The sequence below is a fragment of the Dendrobium catenatum genome, unplaced genomic scaffold (assembly GCF_001605985.2).
Source record: "Dendrobium catenatum unplaced genomic scaffold, ASM160598v2 fragScaff_scaffold_980, whole genome shotgun sequence".
NCBI classification, from domain to species: domain Eukaryota; kingdom Viridiplantae; phylum Streptophyta; class Magnoliopsida; order Asparagales; family Orchidaceae; genus Dendrobium; species Dendrobium catenatum.
Window position 1 is genome coordinate 632,148 of NW_021319442.1, and position 18,342 is coordinate 650,489.

An 18,342-nucleotide genomic window follows, 5' to 3' on the forward strand; every position below is an offset into this window, starting at 1 on the left:
TTTAATTTGAATTCAAAATTCAAATTAAGTCCTGCCAAATCCACTTAAAATCTGAAATTAATTTCTGATTTATTTATTTTTGGATTAATTTCCCTCTCCCCTCTTCTAACCTAATCCAAGCCCACACCCAAACCACCCATCCCCTTCTCCCCCCTTGGCCACCCCTCTCCTCTTGCCTCTTCACCTTGGAAAACCCTAGGCCTCTCATGTTCGTTGAAGCCAAGAGAAGAAGATGAGTTTGATTTGCTGTCCTGAACTTTGGGACATTGAAAACTGCTGTCCAGAATCTTCCTAAGGCCAAACAGCTTGCTATCCATCAATTCCAGATAAGGGAGATCAACAGTTTTGCTGCTATCAATCCTCCCCTTGCTGTCCAGAAGAATTCCAGCAGCAGAAACAGTTGTTCTGCTCCCCAGAAGGCCACTTCTCCAAACAGAATCCAGGTGGCTGTCCAAACAAAATCCAGCCAAAAGGGGCCACGGTCTAGCCCGGGAAGATCTTCTGATTGCTGTTCCAAGTCCCAAACCCAGCATTCGGTGAACTCTTTCCCTTATTCTTTTATTCTCCTAGTTGCATCCAATTGTGGAATTAATTGATTGACTGGAATCGTGTTAGTCTTATCCGCTAAAGCCTAGTATTTTAATAAGTGAGTGAGTGGCCTGCTTCATAGTGACTATTCTCTTTGTTAGCTTAGGGATTATCATTGAAAACCACTCATGCATGCAATGTAGATTAAGTTGGCTATTTTCGATCTAAACTTTATACATGTGGTTTAGCCTAAGCTTGTCTTACCGCTCTTTGTGCTTTATTGCGTCATTTAAATTCACCATTAAGATATAATTATTTGTTCTAGGAATATTAAGTGTGCGAATTCCTTAAAGCAATTCATCCATGCAATTATGTTTCACATCAATCATCCTTCCTGGAAAGATAAATAAACCAAGAAAAACACATATTTGAAGAATTAATCATGGCCTATTAAAAGTCATTATCACTTCATAACATAATCAGCATGAAAGTGAAACGAATACATCATTCATGCTCCTGTAAAAGGAAAGTAAACAAAGGCAAATCTGTGTTGAGTTCCTTCTCCTTCACTTTACAACAAAACCAAGGAATGGGCACACAAAAACTTGTATGCACTATGCAATCAAGGTATATCCAGAACAGAAGTAGGCAACGAACTCATAAGGAGAAGTGAAGTTCACTTGCTCTAAGAATTAAGGCTTTGCCAGACATACATCATGTAAAAGCAATATTGTTGAATTTTGAAAGGCAACAATAAGGCAAGATATATCATACCACATGACTAAACTCATGGAAGAGGCTTATGACATCAGAGAATCGCAGTAGTGCCGGGCACTCATCAATTTGTTTGGGAAAATGAGAAATCAGCAAAGTAACAGGAAGCTGCAAAGGAAGAAAATATTTGCAAAACAAGAGATCATTAAGTGTAGTTGTCTATATGTTCAAGGAACAACATTCTGAATTCGGATAACAGGGTTTTAGGAAACGGACCATTTTGACGTTTAACCACAAAAAATGCAAATAACAAGGTGCGAGAAATTGCACACATGAAGCTCAAGTTAATCATCAACACAAAGATTACCAGGCTTTTTTGTTTTTTCAGTCAATAGAGTAAATAGAGCGCCCAACTTTAGGGCTCTGGGGCATTAGAGGATGAACTCAATAAGCATAACGTTCTGCAATGTGCTGCTTGTCATTCATAAGCTTTAAATGAACTAACGTAGAAATGAAGCTAAAATAACCAAACATGTGAGCAATTAGCTTGAGCATTCAGAACGCCAAGGAGTGTAGTGTATTCAAAATATTTTTCAAGAATAACCTAAGCAATTAATTTTTTTCTTAAATAAGATTTAGCTGCAAACATGAAATTCATTTTTTAACAGTGAGTTCAACTAAGAAAAAGCACAGGAAAACACAGATGTTGATAGCAAATTGTGTGCAAGCTACCCTCTAAGTTTAACCGCTCTGTGCCTAAAATGGAGGTTAAACCAACAAAGTCTAATTTTAACAATTCTATGCATAACATCATATGAAGTCAACTCACTGGAGCCTGCAAACATAGCGAGAGAAAGAGAGAGAGAGAGAGAGAGAGAGAGAGAGCACAAATTCTGAATGGCATTGGAAGATGAGCACAAAATTTTGAAGTAATAAACACTTGATTGAGCAAATTTTCCATGTCTAAGAAGAAAATAACAACAGTGAGTTCATACTTGATGCGTCTGTGTGTGTGTGTGTGTGAGAGAGAGAGAGAGAGAGAGGAGGCCATTAACCTGTTGAATGCCCTTGGAAGATGAGCACCCATTTTGAAGTGACAAAACGCATGTATGAGCAAATTTACCTTGCCTGATAAATGAATAAAAATAGTAAGTTCATACCAGATTGCAGAAGCCGTGACATAACATTCCAAAACCAAAACAAACCTGGAGAACATATCAAGGTAAACATAACCCAAAAGCTCTTTTGAACTCAAGTCCAGAACAGCATAAAGATTTACTGTTTCATCCCAAATCTCAATATTTTTAACTTCCTTAAATTTCAATCCTGCGGCAAGCAAAATCTCAAGTAAATTTCTAAAAATATGAAAACTTTCTTATGCATTATGACATAGTATCAACATTTCATGGTACATCAAACCTCAAAAACACAAATTTACCAAATATATCCTGTAATATTTTGAAAATTCCTGAGAGGACTACGTTCACAGGAAAGTATTGTCTAACTTCTGCCATATCCAGATTAAAATGTAGCTCTTCAGCCCTCCTAATGTAGTATAGCAGATCTTCCATTCCAAAGAAAGTATCCCCTTCTTCCTTTAACTGAAAGTAATATTTGATATCAAGTATGAAAATAGTAGGCAGATTTTAGAAGTGGCAGTAGAGAAATGAGAAATAACCTTCAGTTCTTTCAGAAAATTAAGTTCTGTTGTAGCCAGATCTGATAAATTGTCTGACACCTCCTCCAGAAACTCAAAAACCTGATAATTAAAATGAGCACGATTATACAGGCGGTAGAGAAATAGAATGCAAGCAGTTTTAGCAGTTTGTGTTGTAACCAAAATCAAACCCACATGTATATATTTATAAGTTCGTAAATGCAAAAAATAAAATTTTTATCACCCATATTAAAGAATGAAATCACATTATAACTGACGAACAAAAAACCTGTTGGCATGCAATAAAATTGAGTCTTCACAAAAATAAGAAAAGTAACATTAGTTTATTCTAAATCTGATAGCAACAGCATGTAAATTTTTACAAAACAGATAAAAGAATGCAATTATATTTTCCATGAAACACTGATGCAGGATCATCACTAGACTTATGATTTATGCTCAGTTCTTATTTAGTTTGTCATTTTTTCACTTTGCATAGCCATTTTTTTATGCGTTATGAAGGTCATTAATGGGAATTTTAGAAGCTATGTTTAAGAGTCCTGGTGTATCAAGTGATGTACCATATGAAGAGAATTATGAAAACAAATCACAATGCCAAGATGCATCGCAAAATTTGAAATTTTCTTTCACATATTGATACACCCTTGTGGGGCCTAGGGGATCTATTATTCTATGTAAGGAGGAATTAATTAGGAAAGATTTATTTAGGGAGAGATGACTGATTTGATTGAGAGGGAACTAGGAAAGGTAAATTTAGGGAAAGAGGACTGATTTGATTGGGAGGGAATTAAGAAATGTTTATTTAAGAAAAGATGACTGATTTGAATTCAGATTTGAGATAGAAGAAGGAAGGTTTATATTAGAGTTAATTGGATGATTTTAATTTCATTATGTGATTGTGTTTGCTGTAGTTTTTCTTTGAAGTTGTTCCTAAAGGCGCCTAGAGTTTGTGAGAGAGTCAATCTACCACTCGAGTAGTAGATCATTTGTATATTTCATTATTTGTTGAAGAAATAATAAAAAACCAACTCTAATATTTGGTTCCTGCATTGTTCTTTTTAACTTCATACTATTTTTACTTTCAAGACGCATCAAATTGGTATCAAAGCAAAGCTTTAGAGAGATGCATCAAAGAGGGGGATCAGTTGGAAGGCGAAGTAGAGCAAATCAAATCCGGGATGGATGAGAAGTTCTAAACCATCGAAGAAAGGTTTTCAACCTTGGAGAATCGAATGGAGACCTGATTTGGAGGGTTAGAGAAGATAATGAGGAAGTTTATGGAGATGCAATCCAAAACTCTACTAGCGGTTCTGATTTCTAACCCTAACCAAGATTTGACAGGGGTTCCTTGGTAAAACTAAGGGAAACGAGATCGGACAAGAGTTCGACAAGGAGAGTTTCTTTCAACGAAAAGCCACCTCATAGGGCTCCAATAAGGGCCGGATAAGGTGTTGGAGGTGGTAGGGTGGCTGACCACTATGGGAGGCATTTCGAGCAAGGGGAATGGGCGATCGGAGATGGAAGAGTCGAGACGAGCCATGGGGATTGGATCATGCAAAGAGGAGGGAAGAAAATTGGGATTCCCACCCTAAATATACGGGGGGAACCATTGGAGGGAGAGGAAGTTGGAGTTGAGATGCTAGGGTAAGGAAGTAGAAGATGCTGATAGCTGAAGAGGATGATGCTCATGGATGGGTGTACCAAGTGGATAGGTATTTCACGATGAATGGGTTGAATGAGGAGAAGCTTATGGCAACAAGGCTATGTCTAGAAGGGAAAGCACTAGCTTGGTTCCAGTGGAGAGATGCTAGATATTTGATCCACTCTTGGGAGGAGTTTAGGGACTTCAAACTCTCACAACTCTCCAAGAAATAATGTGCAGAAATTTTTCATTCATAATAATCATCATCCTCTCCAAAGAGGGGGAGGGGACTATAAATAGAAAAAATATAATGGCATGTCTAATGACAAAAGTGCTCCCTAGGATCACATAAGCCTACTCCCTCAAGTAAGGGTAAAAATTAAAAATATAAATAAATAAATCAAATACACATAAAAGCTCAGAAATAAAGTGGTCCAATCACAGCCATAGATCTTCGGCCCCTTCTCTGAAAAATTTTTCATAGTCGGATGTCCTCATCACCCTCTCTTTCTTCTTTGTTTTCTTCTTCTTCGGCTTCTTCTTCAGCTTTTTCCGTTAATTACCTTCTTCTTTACTTCTTTCATTCTTCTTCACTTTTCCTTTTCCTTTCCATCTCTTTTAACTTTAAAATCTAATTCCACCACCAGCTGCTTCCGAATTATGAATGAAATGGATAAAAAGATGATAGGCTTAGAGTGTAATAATTCTAATTAATTATATCTATTTATGACATAACCTGGCCCGAAAGCTCGAATTAAAAAGGCGCGAACGAAAATTCAAATGATAGTAACAATTCAATTCATATCATAAACAATTTTAAAATACAACTTCTCAAAACAACTGAAGAGCTAATATTTCATAATTTCCTCGAATACTTAACATTGCATAAATCATAAATTACATGTTTTTATTTGCACGTCGTCATCTATAGACGTACTCATCCATTTCAGCCATTTTTCAATTCTTTGGAGACTTACCTGAAACATTAGTTGGATAGGATGAGTTTACAGTGTAAACTCAGTGAGTAATTATTGTCAATTATAAAACAGTAAAATAGATATATCATAATATATATACATTTTCTTATACTTCTTTCTTTCTTAATATCAAATCAATATACATACATCTTTCATGAATTACAAACCTTATAATCTCACATAAGTCATTTTTCTATTCGGTCTTAACTATCCATTTCCATTTACCATTTCTATTATTGACATTCAATTCATTTATATATCCATTTCCATTTGTACAGGAGCACCGTTTAAATGTACCAATTAAGGTACAACCATTTACATTTCCATTTCTTTTTTCTTTTTAACGTGCACGGGTACGTTGTTTCCCCAGTCAGTACTATATGGGGGTAAACTCCTGTAAATTTGCATGCATATCTTTTTTTCTTTTTCCTGTCCTTGTCATTTATTTTTCACTCATTCGTACATCATTCATTCATATATACTTTTGATATACATATAAATATCATATATATGTATAAATACTTTCTAATTTTACCTTATCTTTTCCTTATATATAATCTCGTTACATATATTTCTTTCACATATTCGTATTTGTATACACATTTGCTTATTTTATATGTAATAGTTTCCTATTACAAAAATAAAACATAAGTTTTAAAACACTTAAAATAATATGCTTCTTTCAAAATGAAATAGAAAAATACAATAAAGATAATTTTATAAATACTAAATTTGATTCTTTCAAGTCATCGATCGTTGGTACAACCTAAAGAAATTCATAATCATGAAAATTTATCATTTAACTTTCATACATTTTTCATAAATGTTCATTTAATTAATAATTACCTCAAATCTAAATTTTTCTTTTCCTTGTTGAATTCTTGAAGAATCAAACTCCTACAACTTAATATCTCCCTTTCTAAATTATCTAATTTCATACAATATAATTTTTCATGAAAATATAATTTAATAACAAAATTTAATAAAAGTTATACAATAGGAAATTCACTTATAAATAGGAGTTTTCTCAAAATCCCAAAATCCTCTCTCTCTCAAAAATTTTTCTCCTCACTTTCAATCTATTCATTTTCCTTTATTAAAACATCACTTGCTTTAGATAAAGCAAAACAAGGGATTTTATAAGGAAATGGACAGAAAAAATTTAACAACCCTTCTTCCCTCTTTCTCTCAGTCGTTCTTCTCATTCACTGAGATTTCTTCAAATTTACCACTTCTTTAGCGATAAGAATGAAAATAAGTTGATAATTCTTTTCCCTAAATATGATCAATTGCTAAAAATGACGGAACGATCTCATAATTTCCTCCCTCGCACGAGTTCGGTCTGTCCAGCCTTTCGCCCTTCTCTTCTGTTCGCGAATAGGGTGCAGTTACAAGGAGGATTTTATTAAGGATTGGCTTGTTCAACTGAACCAGCTAGACCGAACCGAACTGGTTTGTCACAATTCACGCACAAACGCCTAACTAATTATATCATTTACAAATTTCCCCTAGATTAATAGGCATTTGTAGGTCCCAAATTTGACTAGTTGCCTAATTGATACAGTACATGGTTGTATTAATAGTATTATTTAATACTTTAGGGATATTTTATTTAATTAAGAAATTATACTTATTTATATACATTTCTATCTATCAAAATGATTGAAATAAAATGTAAATTCTATAAAAATAATAATTTCAATGATTTTTGGGATGTGCAAAAAATGAGGATAATTTTTAAAAGAATTTTTCAGCTCACCTTTTTGAAAATTTGGATATTACATTTGGCAAGTAGCTTACAGGTGCGAGAAGCATTCCAGTTCACTGGAAATAACACAGGCCAAAGTTACCAACACCAAAGAGAGGAATGCTCCAAGGGAATCTATTGATGTTGTGTAATTATAGATTCTAGAGGTTTATACTCTTCTTGCAAGTATTCTTATAATATATTCTAAATTCTCTCTCGATATCAATCCCTTCCTAATGCCACTCTTTTTACTTTACTCCTCGCTTTAACCATTTCATGCTCTATCTTTAGAACTCTCTTTCTCTCACTCCCCCTCTAAAAGGAAAAGCAAGGATCAAATGCTAGATTTAATGCATCACTCCAATTAATATCAAAAATCAAATTAGTCCATTAAGAAAGGTGTTGTCATAATTCCAAAAGACTTTTCTCTTTCCTTCGTGTTAGTTACTCATTTGTTCCTACTTTCTTTTCAAAATCATAAGTCATGGCCATGAATAACCACATTGCAAAAACCTCTTTGAATTTAAATGCTAATCCACAAATACATGTTTTAATAACATCCATGCTGATATCCCTCCCACAAAAAAAAAACACTTTTTTTCCTAAAATTTATCCCTCCAACTTATCTTTACTTATACCCAAAACCTCACATAAAGACATTCCAATCAACAATTCAAATCCTACATTTCCTCTTGTAAACTGGCACCCCCATCTCATCTTAATTATGATGCACAACCCAAGTCAGGCCCATCTCTGCCCCACTAAAAAAAAAAAATCCCACCCAACTCTTACCTCCAGATGCACGATCAGGAACGGACTTTCTAATATTCATGCTTAAATTATGTTATGCTCGGCTATTTAAACTTATTAGTTTATGCCAAATGATAACTGCAGCACTTTTTAATATGGGTTGCGAAGGTCGGAAAGTATTTTTATCTTGAAATTTAACACCTTTTTAACAGCCCTAATCAACTTAAAGGGTTCCTTGTGATTGCTCTTTAGATTAAGTTTTGATTAATGAACAGCAAGGTTGCACTCAAATTACCTAAGGATGTAGTTTACTGGAATAATATTATAACGACAAGATTTATATTAACCAATCGATTCGGAGAAAATAATGACGGCTGAACACTAATTCAAGACAATTAGAATGTGAGACCTCCCAACTCTTAGACAAGGTTTGAATAACACCATCACAAAAACATCAAGAAGTGATGTGGGGTCTTCGGGTCCTTTGCTGGCTGGTTTCCCATGTTTGCTGGAGGGTTTTCCGTGGGTTGTTTCCCTGTTTTCTGTGCAGAAAATCTGTTGTTGCTTTGCTGTCTTTTGGCCTTTCGTTTTTGACTTTTGGCCTTTCATTTCCCCAATTCTAATTGGATTTGGTTGGAGGTGTTATGGCTGTTTATCTACCTTCTTTTGCCTATAAAATAGAGATGTTTTGGGATGAAAAAAGGGTTGGAAAATATGCAATTTTTGGAATGGAAAAACTGAAGGATTTTCTTGGAAAAGCTTGAGAGCTTGTTCCACTTCTTCCTCTCTATCTTGGGATAACTTGCGAGTTACTCATTTACTTCGTCTAGTCTTCTAACCTCATTCTTCTATCCGCAAGTGACCACCCCACATGTATCCTTCTTCTCAAAGAAACGGATGGAATGCAACTTTAGGTATTTAATGTTATGTCAAGTTTATAAGCGTCCTTTGTTGTAAGTGTCGTTTTTATATTATAAACGTGTCTTTTGAATATTTTCTGTATTTTCTATTACCTAGGAAAGTTTTATTTTGCTTGCAAAAAATTAGGGGGTTATCCTAATTTTTTGCTCGCATCAATTTGGTATCAGAGCCTAGGTTTGTGTCTTCCTAGGTCTCTTTTATTGTGTCTTTTTTTAAGAGTTAAAAAATGGAAAAAGATAAAAATAGTGATCCAGTGAAAGAATGCAAGCCAGAAGATCTTGAAGTCCCTCTTCCGATGGACAGATGGGTTCCGACAAATGGAGATTCAACAAACCCAATTCAAAATGAACTTTACAAGATACAATCATGGATGAACTTATGTGATGAGAAATTCGAGAAAAGAAAGAAATTTCTACAAGAACAATTCAAGAAAGAGCAAGAAGAAATCCTAAAAAAATATGTGGCAAAGATTGAAGAATTGGATTCAGAGTTTACATCTCTTCAAGAAAAATTCAAAGCAACCTCATCGGGAGATGAGCTTTTTTAAGTTGGGGAGAATCTAATGTAGGCAAGGGGGGGGGAGATGTTCAAAACAAAATGAATATTTTGTCCTTGGGCTGCTTGTTGTTTTCGGTTTGGTGATGTTGCTGCTCTCGGGTGGGCCTTGGTTGCTTGGTGTTGAGCTCAAAATTATGGATTCTACTTGGTGTTAGCTCATAAATGTTTGAGCTGAAGTTTAGCTCAATGATTGGGGAAAAAATGCACTTCTTAGCTTATTAAATCAAAAAGGTATGCTATTATTTCAAGAGTTTATTGTGGAGTGGACTTGTGCCTCTTCCCCTCACTTTGCCTTTTCGGTTTCTGTTGGTTGTTGCTGTTCCCCTGGTTCTCCCTCTCGATTTTCTCTTCCTGGCTGTTTTTCCCGTGAACTGATGCCTTGTCTCCTATGCTAGCTCTTCGGGTCCCTTGCTAGCTGGTTTCCCGTGTTTGCTGGTGTGGTTTTCCATGGGTTGTATCCCTATTTTTTGTGCAGAAAATCTGCTGCTGTTTTCCGTGGGTTGTTTCCCTGTTTTCTGTGCAGAAAATCTGCTGCTGTTTTGCTGTCTTTTGTCCTTTCATTTGGTGACTTTTGGCCTTTCATTTCCCCAATTCTAATTGGATTTGGTTGGAGGTGTTATGGTTGTTTATCTACCTTCTTTTACTTATAAAATAGAGATGTTTTGGGATGAAAAAAGGGTTGGAAAATATGCAATTTTTGGAATGGAAAAGCTTGAGAGCTTGTTCCACTTCTTCTTCTCTATCTTGGGATAACTTGCGAGTTACTCCTCTACTTCGTCTAGTCTTATAACATCATTCTTCTATCCGCAAGTGACTACCCCACATGTATCCTTCTTCTCAAAGCAACGGATTGAATGCAAGTTTATGTATTTAATGTTATGTCAAGTTTGTAAGCGTCCTTTGTTGTAAGTGTCTTTTGAGTATTTTCGATTACCTAGAAAAGTTTTATTTTGCTTGCAAAAAATTAGCGGGTTATCCTAATTTTTTGCTCGCATCAAGAAGGCACGAGAAAAAATACATGGAGACTACATAAAAAAAAAAACCCAGATAGCATTGACGACACATGCACAAAAAAACTCTCTCAACCTCAGTCAACCTTGTTCACTATAAATTTAAAGCAAAACACATTTTATTTATGTAAACAGTATCAAATCTTCTATTACAATACTGACTAGTTCAATCTTTAATTTCTTTGCAATTAAAACTACTAAATTAACAGATTCGAGGCATGCCATGGCTACTCACATGATTTAGAGCTTTCCACACTACCATAGAAAAAAGAAAGATTTGATCAAATCTAAACTTTCTCAAAAAAAGTAATCAAAATTCATTGTGGCAATTCCAGAAAACAGCATAAGGTGCAAGACTTTTTCCTTCAAACTTTCCACCTAGCAACTATATGAGACGATTAAGGGCCTTATTACTTCATTGACTTAATCATAATGTATCAGTCAAATATCCAAGCAAAGGGAAGTGAAACCAATTTTAAAGACAATATAAGCACCTCAAATAGACCAACATTTTTAGAGTTGGTACCTACGTATGATGCATGAGTTCTTATGCAGAAACAATATATATTATAGTAGACATTTATGCAAAACAGACCTTAGAGGGTGACTTTGCCATCCTGGGCTCAATAGCATAATCAGCATAATTGGAATAACCAAGCACCCGAGCAAACTTGTGGCGCAAACGCACCTGAATTTCCATAATGTAGTGATGACATTAGCTGAATTAATTTTTGTATGCAGAGTATAAAGCTAATAGCTCTAAGTGAGTAGAAATCATACTGAACAGCAGATCTCACAAGCAAAAATTGAAGAACATAAATCAACTTTACTACAAAGAAGCATGCATTGTCCTCACATTTCTATGTCGCAAGTAAATTATTATGATAATAATCAATAGAATTATCCCAACTATTTGGTTTCATCTTATCAATCCTTGTAATCCATCATTCCATTTTCTTCAAATCCTTTTACCATTTCCCCTCTTAATCTTTCTAGTTTAATTTATTCTACCTCTCTTATCGATACATCTTCTACCCTATTGATACATCTTTCTACCCTATGATGTAATTTGATAGCCTCTTAAGTCTAATTTACACTACCTTCTTTTTATTAATTAATACTACCACCACTCAGAAAATCATTTATCAGATGACATTTCCCATTTTGTCAAACATGCATGATAATACATTCATTTTTGACACACTATGTAGGCCATTTGTGGCTTCTTTATCCATACACTCAAATCCATGTCACTACCATCGTCAATAACCTAATCCCAAGGAGAGTCACCAGAAATATGTGACTCCAAAAATACACACCTGACCTTGCCTAAGAGAGTTTTTAGAGTATTCACAACCAAATTTCAGAAGACATATTAGATTGAAGATAAGACACTATTCAGAGATTCCGCTCTCCCTTTATCCGAACTTTATGATCTGGTTCTAGATTTCCCAAAAGCATAATACCCTATGATAAAATACCCCTCTCAGTGATGAGATAAAACTTTTGAATAATGCTAATCGTTAGAAGTTAAATGCCTACTGTACAGTAGCTAAACATTTAGTGTAGAGTAAGAATTTCAACACTTTAAACTTAAAATAAAAATGGAAATTATGACAAATTTGATCAAGATCCTAGGTTTTCGTCGAAAAAATTGTTAGTCACTTGCCTACTTAGTCAAAAGAGATAGTTGACCTAATCTGATTGAATGATCCATGTTCGTAGTATACAAGCCAATAGCACAAATTAGGACGCGCCATGGCATATGAAGCAACGCAACAAACATACGGCGTTATTTGCTTGGTGTGGCACATGTATCAAAAAAGTGTGCTATTTGCGCCATGCATGAGCAATGGCGCACACTATTTTATTAACCTATTATAAATTATAATTAATTTTTTCTAGTTTTATACATTAATATCACAATTAATTATTTATTAATTAAACATCAAATTACTAAAATATTTAAAATTTTATAGGATTTAAAGCTATCATTTTAGCTATTTGACGGGATTTAGACTAAATTATACTTAAATCGTGCTCAAATCTATTGATGTAAGTTTCTGTATGATTTAAAATTGTCATTTCGGTTGTTTGAGAAGATATTTATGCTTAAATTTTACTTTAATCAAAATATTATTTGCTATTTATAGGTATTTAATATTAATAAATGTATATATTTTCATTATTTTACATTGTGTGTCAAGCTTAAAATGACACACGCAACACCATAGACTATGCACCATGACTTTACGGGGAACTTTGCACTGTGGTGCACCATTCGTCATTGACAAGTATAATTGGTAGTCATGAATTGCTTTGTCCAAGGAAACATTTAAGAACTTGTGTCTATGTTTATCTAATGGGACACATTTAAGTAAACCTTAGATTACAAAGGGTCATATGCCCTATCAAGTGTATTCTATGATTTTTTAATCAAGGCTATTTTAGCCATTAGGAAACTTGCAATCTTTGGTGGTGGTTATATAAATGGAGCCATTATGCAACAAAATAAACCAATCAAAGAGTCTAAGACATAACTATTTACCTATGATGCCATTAGGCAACAAAACCACCATAACTAATATGTGTCACATCCTTTCTAGTGAGAGATCGTTTGAAAATAAATCATAACAATATGTTATACAAGACATCAGCACTTCAAAGATAGCCTTAAATTTATCACCCTTGACAAATAATTAATGAGGGTGCATAAATTTTATTTTATGTTTTAGCTGGCAAATTTAACTTAAATATTTCAACTTTTGTAAAATTTGAGATTTTATATATACAATCGACATTTAAGCCAGAAATTATTTGTTATGGCATATATGGACATTTTTAAAAGTAAGATCCTCTCTGTTGATGTTTTATGTGAATGCATCCATCATCGGGATTTTTGAATGAGCTTAACTTGATATCTCAACCTTATCAACTTTGTCCGCTTGCTCACATAGGATTAGATTTAGGGATTGACTTTACCAACTATGATATCAGCAGAATGATCCGGGAGTTTATATTTTGTAATGAAATTCTTCATAAAAGGCATTGAAGGTCTGATGCAAACATAAAATAAAATATTTTCATATATTTCATTATTGTACACTCATTGTGAGAGTTCGCATTTAAGATGAATCATTTGAAACTTTATCATTCGAGCATCACACCAACAAGGTTCAAGTCTCATATACTCCATCCCTAGCAAAGAGAAGTAACCGACATGAAATGTCAGACATAGGACTTCACCCTATAAGCAAGGAAGCTTGCTTCAAAGCATGCTTATCTATCAGTGAATTTAACTTCTTAAAAAAAAATTTATGAAATTACAAGAATATTACATGCTTTTTGAGATAATTTCACACTTCTCAAGGTAGCAAAGTTCATATTCAAATTACTTTAAGTCCACACAACATTCTCAGATGTTAAATTCGAGTATTTTAGCACATTCGTTGGAGCACATGCACATATTTTGACTTCCCTTTTAAAAAACATTCAAGCTTTCTAATGTATTTACACAATGCATTTGTGCACTTTCCTAATGAATTTAAGCATTGCCCACGTTTTCTTTTAACATATTTGCACAATTTTTTTCAATGCCTTTACATAATGCACTTGCACGTTGTTTAGCACATTTACATGGTACTCCCACGCTTTCATTGTACTTGCACAAAATTTTCAGTATCTTCATAAGACATGTTCACACAAATTTCACCACATCCATACCATACTTGCACAAATTTTGATGCAGCACATTTAAATTGTGGATTGTTTCATAAAATTTGTCCAAGTCATTAAATACTTTTGCTATTGAAGTTTGCACAAAAAATTTTGCCATCAAGACGTAAAATTTGAATTTTGAGGTTTTAACAATTGTCTTAATCTGCTTACATCTTTTTCGCATAGCCCTTTTTTATGATTTTAAAATTGTTATTTTTAATGATTTCAGTCTGATGGGAGTTCAATTCTCCATCTGCAAATAGGGTGGAAAAGCTAGATTATTTAACACATTCTGGGTTCACACGAGTTCTTTGTTGTAGGTTCTTACGGGTTTAGCTAGCGTGGCATTCATAATCTATTCACATTCTTAGCAAACTTTCAAGTCTTTTATAGTCCCCTTTAAGTCGTGTGTTTTCAATTTATCATTCGACATTTGTTCCTTTTAAAGTCACTTGCATTACATTTTATTTGTTTAACCGTACTCATTGCTTTAATAAACTACTTTTGTTCATTTTATACCCTTTATGTTTTGTCCTTTAGAGTTTGTTAGGTGGAATGATAACTAATCCAATCAAGTTCAGATGGTTATGTCTCCCTCAATTGTTATGCACCCTGAGCTACTTAAAGTAGATAGTAAATCCAACCTGACTAAAGGATCATTGTCGGTAGCCATGGGTTACATCATTCGGGTAGATCTTACAGATCTATGGTTGATGTTTACCTAAGAGGATGAATTTAAATCGATCTCAACTAACAGAGGGTTGCGTGCTTATCAAATACAACTTTTGATTCACTACTCAGTAATTTAGAGCCATTGAGAAACTTATAGGCTCTGACCATGATTGTCATTTAATGGTCCAATTTTAAGGAAAAATTGTCAGGTTATAAGACCCTAATTATAACCATTTGCCATCGATACCATTTGGCAGCAAACCACCAATTAGAGGAAATGAAGTAATCCTTATTGGTGAGAGATCATTTGAGAGTGAATCACAGCAATACGCTTAACAAAACATTGACTATTTATAAGCTATGGTTATTCTAAAATTTATCACCATCAACAAATGGTTGTAGAATATGGATGGTTAATGCTTTAAGTTAGAGGGCGGTATATTTCACTTGATTTAAATTTTATTATACTTTCCTAAACTCTTATATTTTTACTTGGAATTTTGAATCCAAAATTATTTACGTAAGGATCTAAGGGTGTCTTAAAAATTAGGGTCCTCTCCGATTGAAAATTTCTGTCAATACGGCCATCACCGAGATATTTAAATGATTTTTTATCACTCAAGTCTTTTAACCTTTATCGGCTTGCTTAAAGAGGATCTAGTTCAATGACTAACTTTACAAATTACTAAATGAGCAGGGTTGCCACAAGAATTTGTATTTTATGATGAATTTGCCTTGTTAAAGGCATTAAGACCTAATGTGAACGTAAAATAAAATATCATGTCATTTAAGATTAGGTGTATCCACGGTTATCTCAAATTTCAAGACTTGTCAAGTTCACCCCTTGTAAAGACGATGACAAACTTAAAATGAGGTTCTCACAACCCTACCCTACTGATAGGAAACCCCACTTGAAAGCATGCCTTTCAGTTAGTGAATTTAACTTTGAAAGAAAGAGTATGCCAATTTAACTTTGGAATGATTGTGTGCATCCCCAGGCATTGGAGTTCATATTTTTTTTTTAAATCCACATAGCAACCTTAAACGACGTTATATTCGAGCATTTAACATATTCTTCATAGCACATGCAAACTAATTTATGTTTTAAAAGGTAGTTTGTGAGGTTCCAAAATGACGACTTGTTTCTCGAAAAAAATTACAAGTTTGACGGAACAAAAGAAATTAGAGTTTATTTATTTTGGTCGATGCAACGATTTCATACTCAAATTTAGGAGTTTGATGCACTTATCAGAGCACATAAAGGTATAATTATTTTAGATGACTGAAATGTAACACTCTTTGATATATTTACAATGCGCATTTGCACGTTTTATGTTACATCTACATAATGTGCTTCCATATTTCTTGGTGCACTTACACACACACTTGCACATTTCTTGGCACATTTACATGAAGCATCTATAAACTTGCACGATCTATTATGTGCTTATACAATGCGCTTGCACTCATTGGTATATTTGCATGTTTTTTTTTTTTGCGTTTGCACAGTGCATTTGCACATTTTCAAAACATTTGCACTATACATTTTGATAAAGTGCGAACAAAATTACTTTCATTGATTTGATTAGTCATACATACCCCATCAAATAATCATGTGACCCATGATGCACAACAGTACACTATGTTCTCTCAATTTGAAAAAGTTACATTAATGGGGCGTACTATTTTTTATGACACTTGCCCTAGTTCCTTAATATTCATGTCACTTAAGGCAGTTTCGTGACTCGTGGCTGCAATAGGTTAAGTCTCTTCGATGTTTTTGGAAACCATTCAAATGTTTGAGACGTGTGAGAGTATGACTTAGCAGCAATTCACATGAACACATTATCCACTGTAAGTTTCATTTATGTTCATTTGCTTCCACACAATTCTTTTTCTTTTATAATTTCCATTTATTTAGCCCATTCCTTTCATTCATTTTGCATTTACACCACATATATAGTCCAAAAGGTTATTGTACTTTGTTTTTTTAGTTTTATGCAAGTTTGGTTCACCAAAGATTTCGATAACTTATCAACATCTCCATAGTGGCATCTACGGGAAGTATGGGCCTACCCACGATCCAAAGAAAGGTGTGTATGAATGGTATAAGCACCAAAACCATATCTTAATTCCATCCGTGCAAAGAAAGTCGTATATGGGCCTTCGCACCTGCACAAAAACTCAACAAACAAGATTTAACCTCCACGCCAAGAAAGACACATACTGATACTTATTTTTTAACAGGGAATCATGGTTTTCTTACCCACCATGTTAAGTAAGAATCGTATATGGTATTGAACTCCCCATTGTGCCTAAAAAAAGGTGTGCATGCGACACCTACACAAGAAGTTAGCAAAGTATGTTTTACTCGCTGCATCAAGAAAGATGCAAACTAGTATATGAGCATAGATGTGAGATTGCTTTTCATTACACCTTGGGCAAGAAATGATGATGACAGCAAGTGCGTGATAGGATGACAAGATGAATGTTCATGGCCCCTCCTTTTTTTCTCTTTTTTTCCCTTTTTTTTAGAAAGAGAGAGAAAGAGTGAAGGAAGAGGAGAGAGATTGAAAGAAAAAGAAAGAGGAATAGAGATATAGAAAGAGAAAGAAAGGAAAAAGTGAAGAGAGAGAAATAGAGAGCAAGAGAGAACAAGAGAATGAAAGAGAAAATAATAGTGAGAGAGAAAAAAGAGGCAAAGATATAGAAAAAAATAGAGGGAAAGAGAAGATAAAAAATATGAGAAAGAGAGCGGAAAGAGAAAAAGAAAGAAATAGAAAATGGAGGAGAGGGAGAGAGAAAAGAGAAAGTGAGGGAGAGGAAAAAGGAACAGTGAAAAAGACATGGAGAGAGAGAGAGAGAGGGAATGTGAAAATGAGAAGCATTTAAGGAGAAAGGATAGGGTTGTGGCTACGTTGGTGTCGCATGGAAAAGTTTTCAACGAAGTTGTCGTTGGGGAAGGTAGTGTCAATGGAGGCATCCAATGGCAGGTTATGAGCAGGATTTAGCTTAAATCAACAAGTCTCCCAAACTCCATTCTCCTTCACATGTTGTTAGTGTATTCATGTATTATCCTGCGAGCCCCATGCAAGAATTACTAGTTTCTTCCTTGTCATTCCCATTGATAACTTCTCCAACGAGGTGTGTTCGACCTCCTCACTATTCTCCGTCGAGGGTTTTTAGGTTTACATTCATACGGTAGGGAGAAAGAACAAGAGCAAGAGCCTAAGAGGAAGCGGTCTCATGAGTGAAGGGTTGAGGAGGAAGGATGAGGATCATCGACTCAAGTACATCATGTGACAGTCATCCATACAAGATCAACTGAGGACTGAGAGGAGAGGCAAGAGGAATGGGAGAAATGGTTATTTTAATTTTGTTTACAATAATAATAGAAATATTATTAATAAGAATAAAATTTAACTCTT

General features: G+C 34.4%; 1 protein-coding gene across 1 annotated transcript in view; it reads right to left on the reverse strand.

Moving 5' to 3' along the window:
* LOC110099372 (probable thimet oligopeptidase) overlaps positions 1–18,342 on the reverse strand; it is a 93,786-nt gene that overhangs the window by 52,678 nt on the left and 22,766 nt on the right. The window contains exons 5-10 of the mRNA XM_020826491.2: positions 11,121–11,213; positions 2,921–3,001; positions 2,681–2,843; positions 2,448–2,568; positions 2,298–2,370; positions 1,303–1,410 (exon numbers count right to left, since the gene is read on the reverse strand). Coding sequence (XP_020682150.1) covers positions 1,303–1,410; positions 2,298–2,370; positions 2,448–2,568; positions 2,681–2,843; positions 2,921–3,001; positions 11,121–11,213 — 639 coding nt within the window. The remainder of the gene's footprint in view (positions 1–1,302; positions 1,411–2,297; positions 2,371–2,447; positions 2,569–2,680; positions 2,844–2,920; positions 3,002–11,120; positions 11,214–18,342) is intronic.